At 33.3% G+C, this 18,282-nt stretch overlaps 1 protein-coding gene across 1 annotated transcript; it reads right to left on the bottom strand.

Moving 5' to 3' along the window:
- Positions 1-380: 380 nt before the first annotated feature.
- Positions 381-7,183, bottom strand: LOC123317001 (odorant receptor 4-like). The gene is made up of 5 exons (XM_044903338.1): positions 7,090-7,183; positions 6,841-6,940; positions 6,663-6,767; positions 548-703; positions 381-489 (listed from the first exon to the last, which is right to left on the bottom strand). Coding segments are annotated over exons 1-5 (423 nt in total). The 5' UTR covers positions 7,092-7,183; the 3' UTR covers positions 381-429.
- Positions 7,184-18,282: the final 11,099 nt, after the last annotated feature.

Raw genomic sequence — 18,282 nt, 5'->3', positions numbered from 1 at the left:
ACAAACAGAAACGGAGATAATGACCAAAGTTGAAATCGCCCAAATTTAAATTTTGGACTATAGCTCAAAAACAAATCAATAAAAGAGGAATGCATCAGTTGATGCCATTATAAGTTTCTCGAAAAAAGACGACATGAAAGGCATATTCATTTTCCTCTTTCTCGTTGGGTTAAAAAGTTGTAGTTCGGGTATCACCAATTTTGCCCACCCTGCACAATGGGTATATAAGGAAAAAAGGAGTTTCCGTACATGATTTCGTCTCTGAACTTGACAGATAAAGGTGATTTGAAAAAAAAACTTCCCCTCAGTTTTGCTGGAAAGTTCCCCCTCAGCACATCCGTTTTAATTTCTAAGAATCGACTACAATAATTGATTAAAATTGTGGCTAAACCCAGCTGGTTATAAATAAAACAAAGAATCTTGATTGATTCACATTCTTTTGTGAACTTGTTGTAGAACGGCAAAATATGACCAAGAATTTCTCATTATCTGAAATACCAAGTGATATCATAGTAAATTGCTCATTAGGAAAAAAATACCAACTTACCGTAGAAAATGTTATAATTGACATTGGAAAGAAATGAAGTGCACGCATTTTGATAGGATCAGCAGTTCTTCGCATGAAGATAATCAGTTTTTTCTGAAAACTGATGGGCGACCCCACCCAACTGCAATGGAAAGCCGCTAAATGTAGCTTCGAGCTCTGCAAAAAGTTTTTCATGTTTCAGATCATACCATTGAAGATTTGGTCTTATAAGATCATATCCTATTCTATTCTATTGTTGTGGTTCTAATAAAAAACTGTTCTGTTCAACTGAGTGCATATTTCCGATTTCATTTGGGTATTAGATACTACAATATTGTCAATATGGTAGGGGAGAATTCCTTTGAATTGGACAGCCCATGAACCGGACGCTACAGTGTTCTACTACACTAGATAGTAATTTAGTAAATCCCATTTTCGCAACATCGATCGAGATCTCTTGGAAAATGGCTGACCCTGTGGCTCGCGCCTTGTTGCGAAAATGGGATTTACGTAAAGGATGCTAAATTACTATCGAGTGTAGTAGAAAACTGTAGAGTCCGGTTCATGGGCTGTCCAATTCAAAGGAACTCTCCCCTACTGATGCAATCATGGAATAAAAGAAAACAATGCAGTATTGAGAGAAATTTTTCCTCGAGTTTTTCGATTTGATAATACACTTAGGATGCAGGAGTTTTTCTAAGCTGAGATTTTTTCAATGGAAGCTAGTTTGGTTTCTCCAAAAATCGTAAACAATACTTTCAAGATAAGGAATTTGGATAGATCATCGATGGAATTTTATTTCCTTTGATGGATCTTCAATAGTAGGACGTTATGACGGGAAAATCATCATGCCTTTTTAAAGTTTAATTAAATTTGAATGATTTGTCAAATAGTCATTTGCGAGAACTTTAGAATCCTTAGTTACTCTAATGAATGTTTTTCAGGATTGGCTTATTAGTCCTGATACCGAACATGATTTTTTTTCATAATCTTGTTTTAACACAATATTTGATTTTTTCTAAGGCCTCATTTAAACTTTTCCATTTTTCAAATATCTAGACCTGAATCATTAAAAAAAAATTATCAAATTAACAATGTCTTTTTCATTTTCTACGATTTTCCATAACGTTTCGAATATGTCGGTAGTCTTAGGACCAATGAGAAGGACACCTCTAGCAACTACTTCAATTAGAAAAAACTCATTCTGATGAAAATCGCGTAATTCAATTTCTCAAGTTTGTTTTTCAGTATTGACCAAATCAATTCAATATCAATAAGTAGAGTATTAATAAACATATTGAGATTCTTACTATGATTTATTCATTTCACTGAAATAGGTAGAACCCTTTCACAAAAAACATAATACTAGTACTTTGGTCCATTCAAGATTCATGTCCCTTATAGGTGGATAGCCCAAAAGGAAAATTCGGGATTTACCTTGGATTCTGTACAGTACCCCTACTAAAAATTAAACCTGTATATTGGGGTAACTGTCTAGGACAGCCTGTCAGAATAGTAAAAAAAAAGATCACTGTACATACTCGAGCGTGTCAGATTATGATATATGTGGTTAATTGCTTGTTGAAAAGTATATACCTATTCTCTTAATCTGCAATTAAAGCGTGACGAAAATGTGTGCTAAACTTGCAAAAAAAACGTCACGTGTACATTCTCGAGCGCGGTGGCTTTTTTTTCTTATTTGGAAGCTCATGATTCAAGAATAACGAAAAAAATATAATCGGACAGTTTCAGCAAGCCGAAACAATAAAAATTGGCCATAAAGACCACAACAATCAGTTTTTTTCTATTATCTCCTTTCCTGGGCATCAGATTATTTTCGCATTCATTATAAAAGTTGTAGAGAATAACATTTCCTAATAATTTTGTCCGAAGCAATTTTTGAGATATATGGCAGTGAATGTACATTAGACTGGGTTTTATATTGAGCTTGGCCTTTCGCATGTGTGGCTGAGCTCCTCGCTCTTATCGCCCTCTGACTCAAAAACGGTTAAGGGTCTGTGAAATTGTTTCAGACAAAAGTTGTATGGAATTTTATTATCCACAACTTTCATAGTGAACACAGAAACGCTTAGAGGTACATAAGAGGAGCTATTCAACAAAAATGCCTTGTTATCATATTCAAACTGTCAGATTAAGAAAACCCCTCCTGAGTAGTGTCATATTAATAAGTCAACACGTCTGCAACACCAAGATTAATCATCTGTATGAAAATCTGACACGCTCGAGTATCGCGATCTGACTCAATCAAAGAAATGCTTTTTGCACGTTAGTTCAAATTTACAGACAACTTTTCCTAAAAAGTGGCTTTCCACTTTCCATACAAAATTACGATATACATTTAATGTCATTATTATTTACATTTTGGGAAGATGAAGTACCTAATTCAAGGAAAGACATACGTTCAATCACTGAATATCAGGGGCGGATGGGACCACCGGGAAACCGGGAAGATTCCCGGTGGGCCGGTCGATTGTTTGGCCAGAGGGCTGGTCAGTTCGTACCATTTTTTTGTCTTCGGCGGAACATATTTGACGTCGATATTTTTATTTTTACAAATATTGAAAACCAATTCAAAATGAATGTTGGGAAAACTACCAATAAATATATGTTTCAATAAGTTTTGAAAATGATATTGATAAAAATAAATTATTCTGAACAACTGGCATAAGCAGGGTGGCTTGAAACGTAATGAAATACAGAAGCTGCAAAAAACTCTACACGTGATTGTATGATTATTATGCTGAACTTGCCTTATACGAATGTTTCAAGTTGCCAGTCCATGGGACACGGGGTGTGAAAGTAAAGTTTAGTTATGTGATATTAAACCTCTGTTTTCAATATCACACTACCAAACTTTACTTTATTACTTTATTTAATATTATTTGAAAGAAGCTTCCTCGCTATAGGAAATACAAAATCTATGTCGGCCAACTTATTATTTGAAGATGCATAGATTGCAATTCAATTATGTAAAACGAAAATCTCCTAAAAAAGGTTAAGGTTATTGAGGAAATATATATTTTCTGATAGGATAGGTCTCTTCTTTGAGATCTAGCTCCTTATATAAGTTATAGATATATGAGTATTCTCATTTCTCAACAAAAAACTCCTACAACTCAATTTTCTAGTTTCTACAGTCAAAATTATCATTATTATAAATTTTTGTGTTTTCCACATCACAAAACTTGCAACATTAGGCGTGTTTAGCTTAATGGCCATTTAATTAGTGGCAGTATCAATAGTTTATAGATTTTATTTAAGTTTTGAATAATATGTATGAGTGTTTCTTCAAAATTTATGTGGGTGTCTTACGTAAGTGGGTCACTGGATTGCACCTTATTCGTTTAGCAAAATCTTGAAGTGAATAATCAATATGATGATATTTCAAGGTATATAAAAATATGATATCGAAAAAACTATCTAACATAATCATGGAAAGGTATTATGGTAAAAATATGGCTTAGAAATTAATGGTACATAGAGACTATTTCTAACCTTTTTTTTTCATTTAAGATTCCATCAATTTCATTCAAAATTACCCTAAGGAAATTTGAAATCGAAATTTGGAAACTATGCATCCATGTTGTGTATGGTTCAAAAAATACTTGATGTCAAATGCGAGAAAATTTGAAAATTTTCATTTTTACAACCATACCTATAGACAACATAGATACATTTTCCGTTTATTCTATTTACTCAGAGTTGTTTTGAATAAAATGGATTGAAATAAATATAAAACTAACATAATGCAGATTGTAAAGGAGTAGTTAATTTAAGGGTCGATTTATAGTCGAAAAACAGTGGGTCTTTCATATAATATTTTTTTTTTGAGCAGCCCATGTTTATATACAGCTTCCTGAAGAAAGCATATGAAAAGAAATGTTTAATTTTTTTCTTAGAAACCATAAAGCGGACAGAAATCAAATTGAGTAGTTGTTCTATATAGGCAAAAAAAAATTTTTTGGTGTTTCCCTATAATCTCTGCATGCTATCCGCCAACTAGGTGAAAACTTTCACTTAAAGCAGGAAATCAAAAATTAATTTCTCGGAAGTATTATATGAATAAGGAAAAAAATTCTGGCGAAACGATTTTAGAGGTGTTTTTTAATATTCCTTGCAATTATATGGGAACATGGCCCAATTTTTTCATCGCCTTCTCGCTCCCACAAAATGTCTGCTCAATTTTTTGACAGTTTTCTGAATTGTAAAAAAACATTTGAAAATTGCTTTTAAGGTGCCATCTTTAGGGGCTGCTCATCAAATTTTTTTTTCATGGCAACTGATGCTACTCCACTGAATCCCCACCTCAAAAGTACTTTTTTCGTTCTTGAAGTGGGCCGGTCTGGAAGAAAATTCCCGGGCCGGTTCGAGGTAGCCCATCCGCCCCTGCTGAATATCAACCTTCAGAATTCTTTTTTTGAACGTACTAATTAGGAAAACCAACGGCGCAAAGTATTCACCATTATCGAGAATGTTGGACCTATTCAACCGTTATCAGGTCAGGTTTGATTTGTTCTATTATGTGAGCTTACATCGCTTTAAAAGTCATTTCCAGGTGAAATTCCACTCATGTTTACTGTCATTGTGTCACTTATTGCATATTTCAGTATATTTTTTTTACTTTTTAGTAGTTCAAGTTGTAAATTATATATCCTATTTCCTATAAAATGTTCATTTCGTCACACACACTGTTATAAATATTTAGTGAATGCTGTTATGAGCGTTTGCTCGCCTGTGTGCACTCATCTTTGTTGATGAATAGATAAATAACCGTTGTTTCCAAAACAATTCTTTGAAATGTCATCTTTCTATCGTTCAAGAACAATTAGCTATGACTATGACCAAATTTCGTATCTTCTCGAATGAGCCTTGAATATCACAGGAGAGCTTTGGAATATCATTGGAGCCATGAGATGATAACGTATTTATTGTTCAAGCCATTTGAATAAACGAAGATGATACTTCTGGTATAGCCAGAGGTGCCAAAAAAAGCAAATATTTTAGGTTTTTCGGCATTCTGGATAAAAGAATATGAATTTCTAGAAAATATTTTGATAATTTTTCCGTATAATTTTGGGTGAGATTGAGAAAGAATGACCAAATACAGGGTGCTTTCAAAGGTGAGACTTTTTTTTGACAGGAGATAGAACTCATCAAAATGAGTCATTTAACCGAAAATTGTCTATATAAAATATGTAAGATGGCTGAGATACAACCCCTAGAAGTGAGACAAAATTTCATTGAATTTCAAATACGGGACCGTGGAAGGTAACTCCGGCATCGCAAGAACGAAACAAAACATCAACATATGGCTGGACAATGAATTGTTCAGTACCAAGTTCATCGGATTAGATGGATCAGATCACTTTTGAGAGAATCATAATTGTTGTATCGTGCAATTGAGGGTGAAAAAAAATGTAGAAAAGTGCTTATGTTAGTTATGTTGAAAAAGTGCTATGATGTTTCCTCATTTCATCCCTTTTTTACGACCATTGTTGAAATATTCGAACAAGAAGATTGTGATGGCCAAAGTAAAAAAATTCGTGAATAATTTAGACGAATATTATGTGTGAGAATTTGAAGTTGAAGTATTATTATATTTTTTACACTTGTGTAATGAATCTTTTTTGTTAGTTGGTATCGAAATGAGCCATTTCACAAAATCGTCTAAGTTACTAAAAAATATGAGAACAATTCGGCAATCCTAAATTTCTATTTTCATTACACACGTAAATATAGAACGAGCCAATATCCTAAGCGAAACCACATGGTCGAATCAGGAGATAAGTTTTTTCCCACTGCTTTCGATAATTCAGCTAACAAACGGTCTAGGGTCGTATTAGGATCTATTTCAGTAATCATTTTCAATTTTTTTTTCAAGTTTGGCCATTTTGAAAGTTTTGTATAGGCGATTTTCGGTAAAACGCTTCATTTTAACCAATTTTCCCTTCAGTTGAAAAAAAAGCCTCACCTTCAAATACACCCTGTATAGAAATTGCAAGCACACAATATTCTATATTCAGTAAGTTGCTAATTATTGGGTATATCCACTTCAAAAACCTAATACCTTCATTATTCGTCTGGGATGCCAAAATACTGAAATGAAATTACTCACCTGTACCGTCACTTCATTACCAAACCAACAATACAGAAATAATTGAATTCCTATTGATGAAATGAATACAAGTACTGTTAGAAATTCGGGACTCAGTGGTTCAATCTGCAAATATTATAAACACGGTGTGAGTGAGTTCTGAGAAAAAAAATTTGTCTCTAGGTACTAATTTACCCACCACAGAGAGACGGAACAGGGCAGTACAGAACAACAACACGCACAAACTCATTTGTGTAAACGAGTAGAACGAGAATAAGACATTTAATTTCTTAGCTAACCTGAAAAATTTCATTCTGTTAAATTCAAATACTAGGTACATATTCAACAAAGCATCTAATAGCAACTTATTTTTGGTGTTGAAGGAATCTTACTAATTATCAACTAATTTTATATAGTGTTACAAGAAATTATTTTTTGAAATACTTACATTAATATCTGGCCATGATGTTCAGCAATTTCTCGAAAAAATTCTTCGAAATCAAGGCTATTTTCATCGAAATTTATTATTGTGTCTCCCAAAATAGCACATTGACTACTTACAACCGTCATTAAACCTGCTGAAAATGTATCTATCCCAACATTACACAGCGTGATGTATATAGTTGACAATACTTGATGTGCATATGCTATAATGTACCAATGGGTCAATTTCGAATCGAAAGGATACCAAGAATCAAAAGGGAGCAGCTTTTTCTGTTTCATAATCAAAGGAAGAGTGACGTATAATATACATGAAAACATACCCAGTGATAAAAATCCTTTGAATGCAATCTTATGATAATGAAATGAACTTTTAATAATTTTTTGTTGTTCTTCTGTTTTCCGTTTGAATATACTTGATTTCAATAAATGTATTATTGAATCAACAATATCCCTATTTTTTATGAACATAATGAGTTTTGTGAATCCCATCATTTTGATGCACAAAATTGTCAAATAAGATGATGATCTCTCAAGATTATCTGATATGGTTCGGATATTCAGAAACAAAAAGAACGTGTCCAAGAATATGAAGAATATCGAAACTATAAGTGAGTAAGCATTATATAACTTTTTCTCAAAGTACTTTCCAGTCACCCACAGTCCAGCATATTTGAGAAGCATAATATTATTTTTAAGATATTCATACATTTCACTTTTTCGCTAGATCTTCTAGTGAAATGGAAATATACAAGCATTCAGTCCAATTTATAGATTTCCTTTGATACATTACCCCTTCCTTTACCTTTTCATCATTTTCCGCGACAAAGAATTGGTTATGATTTATTAAAGGAATGAATTTCTTGTATTGTAATTTGCCATTTATGATGCTTTCTCTATAATTAATTTCTTTTGCACTTTTTGTACGAAAGGAAAGATAAATGGGATGAATATGCTTATATGCAATTGCACTCGTCAATTCAGTATGCTAAGTCAAAATCAATGAATTAGCATACAGAACATGTAAATAATTAAAATGGACAATAAAGGAATTTTGCTTCAGAATTTGAAAACGCTGGAATCATTCCATCGTATTCATATCAATTTTCCCAATTTTTCCCATAGGTTACAATATTTCAAGAGCACGAAAAATAAGTTGTTGTGATCCAAAAATTTCAACACAATGATCAAGAGTAGAAATTCCTCATTCTATTGCAGTATACATATCAAGACGAACGCACTTGGTAAAAACTTTCAGGTTATGTTTATGAGAACATGAGCCGGTGGTCTTTGAGAAATTTCATAAATATTCCATTCATTTGTGCATTCTCTGAAAACGGAATAGATCTTAGTGAAGTAGCTGTGTCCTAAATAAAAGAATAATACGATTTGAAACCTTCAATAATTTAGTGGAATTAGACAATTCTCACGATTTCCTAATGTCATTATCATTAATTTTGAGGAAATATTGTTAGTTATGAGTAAGATAACTGGGTAGACATTTAGATTTCTCATTGGAGAAAAGCTTTGGACACAGTCTCAAAATTTCTGAGCTTTCTTGACTTTTGTGGAGCAATATATTCAATAGTCTTCAAAACCATAAATAATCTGCGCTTCTCATAAGTCATTCACCAAATATAATTAATATGTTGAGCTCCCAACTCATAACCCAGTTAGTTTTACTAGCGGTAAAAACTTCGTTCCATTTCCTATGAAAGTCGGGATTCACACAGTTCATTCATCATGATGACGCAGAAACTATACCGAAAACAAGAAACATGTGGTGTTTAACCGTGGAAAATAGGAGGCGAACGCAGCGAAAACCCGTTCAATTTTCTTTTTAGGCCCGGTACTTTCATGTGCGAATAAATAAATTTATTCGATAGATGAGTCTTATTCTTAGGATAAGTAAAAATGCTGTCCTTTCACATTCAATAGTGCTATATATTCATCGAATAAATCTGTCATTGAAACTTATTAATAAGAGTTTATTTGTCATAGATCGAACGTCGGTACGTCATTATTGGTAGAATTTTTTAGATTCTGCATGTATGGTTATTTTTTGTGTGATTTTCTCGAAATATTTGCTTTCTAGTTGGTATTATGACAATTTCTACAATGCGGTGTCTTATTTTACATTAATCAGTGAAAAGTAGTATACCGTGTTTTCATAGAATTGTTATTCGTCAAATAATTTCGTCTAAAAGCACCGAAATAAGGTATCCTTCAGATAGGAAATTATTTTACGGATACTTATTGACAGTGAATAAAATTTATTCGAAGGTGAAAGTACCGGGCCTTAGGATAAGTAAAAATGCAGTCTTTCCAGTTTCAGATAGTGCTATTCATCGAATAAATCTGTCATTGAAACTTATTAATAAGAGTTTATTTGTCATAGATCGAATGTCGGTACGTCATAATTGGTTGAATTTCTTAGATTCTGGATGTATGGTTATTTTTTGTGTGATTTTCTCGAAATATTTGCTTTCTAGTTGGAATTATGACAATTTCTACAATGCGGTGTCTTATTTTTCATTAATCAGTGAAAAGCAGTATACCGTGTTTTCATAGAATTGTTATTCGTCAAATAATTTCATCTGAAAGCACCGAAATAAGGTATCCTTCAGATAGGAAATTCTTTGGCGGATACTTATTGACAGTGAATAAAATTTATTCGAAGGTGAAAGTACCGGGCCTTAGTCGAATGAAGCATATCTTCGATAGTAGCATTATTCATAATGTTGCAATAATTTGCACCATAAAACTCAAAACAGATTGTATGATTTTCAAAAAAATGGGTTTTCAAGCCACGTATTTCGCTATCACGATAGCATCTTCAGGTGTGTGAAGGTGAACTGAATTGAACGATCGTTCAGCCACCTGTGAATGGGGATTTTGAGAACTATATGTTATTCCTGAAAAACTAGTGGCCCTGGATCACATTATCTTTCATAACAGGAGAATTGCCTGAGGTGTTTAAAACGACTTCTGTTAAACCTATCTTTAAAAGGGGAGATAGATACAATCCACGAAACTTGTACAAAATCGGGGGTGTTATGACAGGATAGTCAGGATAATTGAGTTCGACATGTTATAAGAACATTTATTGTATATCATTCACAATCATAAAATGAATAAGGGCCTTGTCCCACCAAAGCAACGCAGCAGTGTTCATCCCATGTTTTCTATGCACTACTTCCCACTGACGCATGACGCTACAGAAAGCATATTGTCGTCTTGTTGTTGCCGAGCAACAGGCAGCTCAATTTCTAAGCAACAAAATCGTGTCGCTGTGGCGCCGCTGTTGCGTAGCTTTGATGGGACGACGCCCTAAGTCATCTGCATGAAGCTAATACAATAATAGAAACAACATCTATAGATTCAGAGAGACATTATTCAAATAAAAGCAGAAATAATCCAAAGCAGTTCAAATGAGAAGTCACTTGAAGTTAGACTCAGACATCGAGAAGTTCAATAAATTCCAAATTAACACAACATTTACAGTGACAGAGCAATCAATGAAAAAATTTATTGCGAAAGCCTCTTTATTCCATCAGAAAAACAGAAGGTTGATCTGAGAAGAGCAAGAATATTATAATTAATATGAAAAGAGCAAGAATAATTGCTCTGAGAAGAGCAAGAACATTATAATTAATATACATAACGTTGGTCTTGAAGAGTGCGAAAATATATCAATGAATAAATACAACTTTTACAGCATGATTAGAACGAAAAATAGAAGATAATCATGAGTACAAATCGAGAGTACTAATGGGGGAAACCACTAATCGTTGGTTTCGAGAAGTGCAGAAGGCTGAAAACTAACATGTATATCGAGCACGATGAATTAATACGAGAATGTATCAATCAGAGTACAAAGTATTAAGAGTGGATCATACCAAATGAGTGTGCACGATCACCACAGAGCAGGAATTCCAGGGTGAAACCAGGACGAGAGACTGTCAACCAGTATCATGGCTTACCACTGACAGTTGAACCATATTCGAGAAGTTCACATTGTGTTCTGAAAGAAAACCACTAAATTCAGGGTCCACCTAGAAGAACATGAGGATTCATTCTGAAACTCGACAACTGTACTCAGTCATTTATAATTGAGTGGTCACAGAATTGGCTGAGAAATGAAATAAAATGATTCAAATAAAAGATATGATCCTGAGAAGACAATAATACAGTATTCATTATCATGAGAAAGACGTGAGAGGGTTTGAATTCTGGTGCTACATACCAATTTCCATGTGGGAAAATCTAAAGAGGTCCGAAAATCAATGTAAATTATTACATATTACAAAAAAACATATTTCTGGGAAGTCATTTAATCGAGAGGTCTACTGTGAACGTCTCCTCTATTATGAAGGGGACCAATTTTGCAGACTTTCATTACTATTTTGGTGAGTAACATAAACTATAGTAGGTTCGATACGAATGAATTTGTTATTGGTCAATTAAAATGGAAAACAAAGACAGTGAGAGAAGCAGTAGACAATGCATCAAAGTAAGGCAGTAAAGGTTTCAAAAAATGGGCTTTTGTTTTTGTTTCAAGGCATATCAAAAATAAAAAAGCGTCCTTACTGAAGCAATAAGTGATAGTTATTTTATTGAATTCAACACAAGAAATATGTTGCATTCCTTCCTATAACTTTTGATATTCGTTGGCTTTCGTTGATAAAATATTAAAGAACTAAGTGTGATTATTATTTTTTCTCCATATTTCCTGTAGCTAGGATGAAGGAGTTGTAAATGTTCAAGACACGAAAGGTTTTATTAGGATAAAGCATTATTTAATGATTGTCAGCAGTTTACAAACTCTGTACTGAACTGGGTGTTTCAGAATAAGGTTCCGCAGATTCGGGATTTTATGATACAAAAATTCTATGAACTATGGGTCTCTGACGCATTGTTTCTGAGATACAGCGTGTTGAAATTTAAAAACTCGAAAATATTTTTAAAACCGTACACATTTTTTTGGTAGGTTATGAGTACGCACCTATGCATATATTTTCAAATTTAAAATTATTTTCTATTTTCACCAGTGGCGTCCATGCAGATTTCTGCCCAAATAAGTTTGGTGAAAAAAATGGTATGCCAATACTTTTTTTTTCAAATTTATAATTTTTTCGTAACTACCACATAATTAACAGTGAAAACGAAGTAGTTTTTTCACCTGCGATTAATACTTTCTGAGATAAAAAGTAAAATGCTACAAAATTCTATGATTACTCTAATCGTCTAGACACGAATTAATGCAGCTCAGTGGTTTTCATATTTGACGTTTAACTATTCAATTATTTCGTTATTACGTCATTGAAATTAACTGCTGATTTTACAAAATATCCAGGATGGTAACACTCTACTAGTAACTGGGTACCAGGGTACCGCGAAATCACTCTCTTCTCATATATTACGCAATACGGTTACTATTAGATTGGGCGTCTTTATTGGTCTGAGAAGGCTGTGGTATAATTGATGTTACATATGCCATTTTGAATTTTCATTCTTTTTCAATATGGGAATGGAATTGTTCAAGAGATTCCTTCAAATCTCTGTTCGCTTTTTGTAGAAACACGCTGTATTTATTATACGGATAAATGGTTTTTCATCATTTGTTTCCCTTAATACTAGAGGTAAATTGCTACATACAGGTAGGTGAATTATTAAGTAAACGATTCACCCTATTATACTGTCCTCTAATCAAGTATTCAGTTCATTTATTCATTGAATGATATTCTGATATGAATATTACAACTCATAATTCAAACGGAATAATCTCAGGTCGATTGAGGAGACTGTACATGCATGATTCAGGCACCAATTTTTTCCATTATACTGAACGGATTACAAGCAGTGTAAAATTGCCGGGGCAGTAGATATTATGCCAATAAATTGGATTACATATTTCAGTAGGTACATATTTGGTACTTCAAAAGATGACACATGTTCATGGCCGTAGGATCTACTATTATTCCTCGACTATATTCTCGTGTTGACCCAAATATTCATTATGATTACGTCAATGCGGATATGTACCTGGTGTTCAACACGAACTTGATTTAGCCTCTGGGCATAACATACGGTTTGCAGTTAGCAATGAGGGAACCAACAAAGAAAGTTGATTACAAAAACGGAATTGTCCAATACTACACCATGCAAGAAATCGGCTCAAAAAATTGAATACATTGATGATTTTTTCCATAAGCCTGTTTTCACGCCATCCAGTTTTCACCCAAAGACAACACGTTGAAGAATTATCCATCAGATTTTATCCAGACGGTCCCTCTGGTATATAGCGCTTTCGGATCTAATTGGGCCTATTTTTCGTCTCCTCAATCTTCCTAAATTTTTCAATTCTTAGCTTAATTATATTCATGCAGCTCGAAAGCCTCTACTGAAAGAATTAATAATTCTATATTTGCGGCATTAGCATATACAGGGTGTCTGTAAACAAATGCGACGGACTAAGGGAGATGGTTCCTCGATGAAAATAAGCAGGGGTAATTTCTATAATTTTTTTTCGAAATCGACCTCCCTTCCAAGATATAGCCTTTGGAAGGGGATGGCGAGTTGACAGTTTTTAATTTTTTTTACGGGTTTTAAAAAACACTGATTTATAAAACTATACATAATATGAAGTACTAAATAGATGTTACTCACACAATTTTTTCAGATCTCATAATTTAATTATTAGGGGTCTCTTAATCGTTGTATATACATACACGGTCATTAATAACCTAGTGGATTAAATAACTATTTCACATTACTTAGTAATTAATTATCACCTTGGTTTCAATTTTTATAGCTGCAGACCATTTCAGTTTTCATTTTTAAGTTACTCTCTCGTCATTTCCAGGAAAAATTAAGGACTTGTATGTATACAACTGATTATCGAAATTTATATTGCTTGGATATTGTAATCGAATGTTTCAGTGAAAGAATTGAGATGAATTAGGTGGATTTCATTTTTGTTAAAGCAATTATGTACATGTTTTCAAAATAAAAAAATTGACCAAAAAGAAACATAAATCAAGGTCCCCTGATTTAAGTTCCGTGGATTATTATGTCTGGGGATACATGAAATCACTAGTATATTCACCAGAGATCAAAACTCGGGATCAGTTTATTATAAAAATAGAAAAAGCTAGCCAGAAAATAAAGAAGATTCCGAATGTAACTCGGAAAGCAGTTCGGGATATTCTGAAACGAGCAAGGAAATGTTAAGACCAAAGTAGAGGACATTTTCGAGCAGATTTTGTAGTTTTTTTCTTTTGATTTTGTATTTATGTTTGTTTTGTTTATTTTTCTTTGTACACAATTGTTTTAATAAAAATGCAATCGACCTAATTCATCTCGATTCTTTCATTGAAACATTCATTAACAATATCCAAGCAATATCAACTCCGATAATCAGTTATATACAGACATGGTCTTAATTATTTCTACAAATTACGAGAGAGTAACTTAAAAATACAAACTGAAATGGTCTGCAGTTATAAAAAAAATAATAATAATAAGTATTAAAAAGTAATGTTAAGACTATTGATCCAATGGTTTTGATAAATAATTTATCATTAAAAGTCACTTCAAACCACTTTCAGGTACCAGTAGATTCGGGTGACTTGGGACAATTACCCTCCTTGCAAATTTCTTTGTTTCTTACCATTTATGAGTGAAGGGACAAATTTATAAGAATGCGTAGCGTCTTTTCGGTTAGTTTAACAATTAATTCCTGTTGAGTTTGCCGTGACCAGAGCGTTTGAATAGACAAGAAAAATTAACCTGACAACAGCAATAAAAAAATAAACAAAACGAAGAGGTTTAGGCTAATAATATTTTTTCATGAAATCCATTGTATTCCGTTTGATAACAGAATAATACTTAATAATATCTGCCTCAGTGACTAATTATCACTTTTTTTTTCAATGGTACAGTGAATAGGCAGAGGATTCGTTATAGGTAGGGTGAAAATCTTCATTGTGTTAGGGAATCGTACACTCGATATTCAGAAGAGCTGAATATCTGTGCGGGATATTGTGTTCTCACAGGGTTGGTTCGTTTTTTTGGAAATAATAAAAATATAAAATATACCTCAATAAATAAGGCGAAAATAAATTCAATTCAACCTGCAGATCCGTTCAGCCGTCTTTGTTATTGGCTACAAAAGAACAATAATAAATAAATATTTCGAAGAGATTTATGTTACTACATGGGTTATGCGCGATGAAGCTAATTGATGAACCTATTATGACTCTGTGTTATTATGTACACAATTTTTTTAACTGAAACTGAATTCGGAAAATTCATAAAACAATTTAATGGAGATGAATGGGGAAGGAAGGATATATCTCTGGGGCATATTACCACACAGAAATTATTTCGATCATCGAGACGTGAAATCTCATCAGGCATGTACGACAAATTTGGGCGGCATCAGCAACCTGTAATTTTCAGGACCACTCACATTGAATTCTTTTTATCAAACCACTAAATTATCATTTTGACGATCATCTATCGAAATCGTATATAAAAGAGGATAAAAATTATTGAAGTCCAATAAATGACTACGATTTTATTCAGTACCCACATTCAAGATGAATATTCATATACCGGGTGTTTTGAAAAGGCTTAAAAGGCAGACTGTATTCGTAGCCAAGATACAGGATGTTTTATGAATTTTGCTCTTTTCTTCCTGAGGCCATATCAGATGTAGGTATGTATTTTCTTTATATTTGGCAAACGCGCTTTTTATTCCAATGTATCATACAATAACCGTAAAGAAAATACAGGTCCGGGTGAACAAAAAATTATGGATCGTTTGAATCCTCGAAACATGTGGGATTCCATTTTCCATGACCTTTCTAACTCTAACGACCCCACTTTTTTGATTTGTTTTTTGCTTCAGATATTATTGCGAGAAGAAGAGAGGATAATGAAATTCATGTCAATGGAAAAGAAGCCCTTCAGCAGAGACATCAGAGTTTGTCTCTGCCTTCAGTATTAAAATGTTATTCTGTAAACAAATTTGTCATCACACTACACTCATGTGTAGGCAGGATTTCTGTAGTGAGGATTTTCCTTAAGCTCTTGTATCATACGAAATGTATGGTAGGTACCCCGTTGAACTAATTTCTGCTAAAAGTTATACATATGCTATATTGTTTGATATAATAAAAATGTATTGCTGAGATTCTAAAGAATATACATAGATCTATTTAGAGGCTGACTATAGGAATATCGGGAACCGTTAAATATTAAGGGTGGCAACAAATTACACCCCCTCATCCTTGAATAACGCAACTATTTCGTAATTCAAGCTACGCTGTATTTCTAGCGGTTTTCGATATCCCTGCAGTCCCCCTCTAAATAGTTCTAACCCTGTATATAGGTATATAGAGGGTGAGTCTTTGACTCGTACAACAATTTTGATATTTTTGATAGTAGATTCTTGAGGTTAAAAGAAACACTTTTTTCCTTAACCTATTTTTCCGAAAAGGCTTGGTTCGAAATATACAGGCAGTTCAAAAACCACAAACGGATTTATGGAATGAAATGAATTTCGAAATATAAGTAGTTTTTCATTTGACAAATCTTTTTCGATCACAAGATATCACCCACGTCTTTCAGTTTTCTCATCATGGCCATTACGTACCAAAAATACCAAAAATTCAAAGAACCCAACTCTTGAAACTAAGTTGGTCGCTATCTAATGAATATTTGAACTTTTTTATAAAATGAAAGTATTCTTCGTATTTTTTCGTATAATGTGCCGTTTTCGAGTAATTTGATGTTATATCAAATAAAAAATTTCGAATATCTGTGAAATTCGAAAAATTTGTTACTTTGACCGAACGCAACTCTTTTTAAAAGATCCACAGATGTGTAGTGTCATAGATTCAGCTGGTTATTCTGAACTAAATTTTGTTTTTTCAGCGCAAGGCACAGCTCATTATGAAAAGTTAAAATAGCTATATCTTTTTATCAGGGCCGAATCGTAAAGAATTTCATAGGAAAAAATTGTTTTTTTGAATTGAAGAATCTACTGTTAAAATATTTGTACGAGTCGAAAACTCACCCTATATACCGGGTGGCCCACCCCACACGCCATTTCATTTTTGAGGTGAAATATAGAGTGTTACATTTAAAAAAGTGCAACTTTGGTCTATATCTTTGTTTTCGAACACCCTGTTTATATAACAATAATTTTAGATTGTGCTTTGGGACATCCTACACACACCACAAGAAAAGATTTTCAAAATATCTTCAATTACTCCCACAAAATGAGCGCCGTGTCTGGGGTGGGCCACCCGGTATATTAAAAAAATTGATAGAGCCTCCTCCAATATCTTTCTATTAACACACCCATGATAATGCCTATGCGTAGGTATTTATTGCGTCGAACTGAATTTCCATGATATTTTTTTTATTCGAAACAAAAAAGTAGGGATTTTATTCAATTTCAAACAGGGGCTGAGGCTTTAATATAGTTTGCCTGGAGTAGCAAGCAAAATGTACATGTTACCTTTGTACTGGTGAATGGTGACAGAAAAAAGTGCGCCATAAAGTAGTATATGAAATAAATAAATTTTAAAACTATGTTTTACAGAAGCTAATTTCGTTTATAATTTTTCAAGTTTTAATTTAACCATTATGCTATTGTTTCAGTAAAAATACACAAACAAATAACAATTCCATGGGGAAGGCTATCAAAAAGTTGTTTTCCAATCGAAATATTGAAATGGTGGAAAGTAATTGGATTATCTGGTCACGCCAATTTCAAAACCTTCAGCAGGCTCCTTGTAATTATCTGAAATTCATACACCGTTCACTATTTTTCCAAATGAAGATAGTCGGTTAGGAACAAATTAGATGAAGAAAACCCAGAACTGACTATTGTCAAACATATTGAATTACTTCTGAATAATAATTATTATGAATGTTTTGCACAACGATGACAATAGCAACAAATTTACCGGTTCAAATCGGGAAAATATTCCACATTGAACCGCTAAAGAGGAATCAATAGCACAACAAATCTCGGCTTCGCTATACAATATATTTTTAAGGTTGAACTTGAATAGAGAATATAAAACGCCATAACTTTGTACGCCTTAATAAGATCGAGTCTTGTCCCCGGAGCAAAACCGAGGTATTGTTCGCCCTGAATAATCGAACATTTGCATGCAGTGAA

The sequence above is a fragment of the Coccinella septempunctata genome, chromosome 1 (assembly GCF_907165205.1).
Source record: "Coccinella septempunctata chromosome 1, icCocSept1.1, whole genome shotgun sequence".
Lineage (NCBI taxonomy): Eukaryota > Metazoa > Arthropoda > Insecta > Coleoptera > Coccinellidae > Coccinella > Coccinella septempunctata.
Note: the sequence above shows the minus strand (reverse complement) of the source record. Positions and strands in the feature narration are given on the sequence as shown.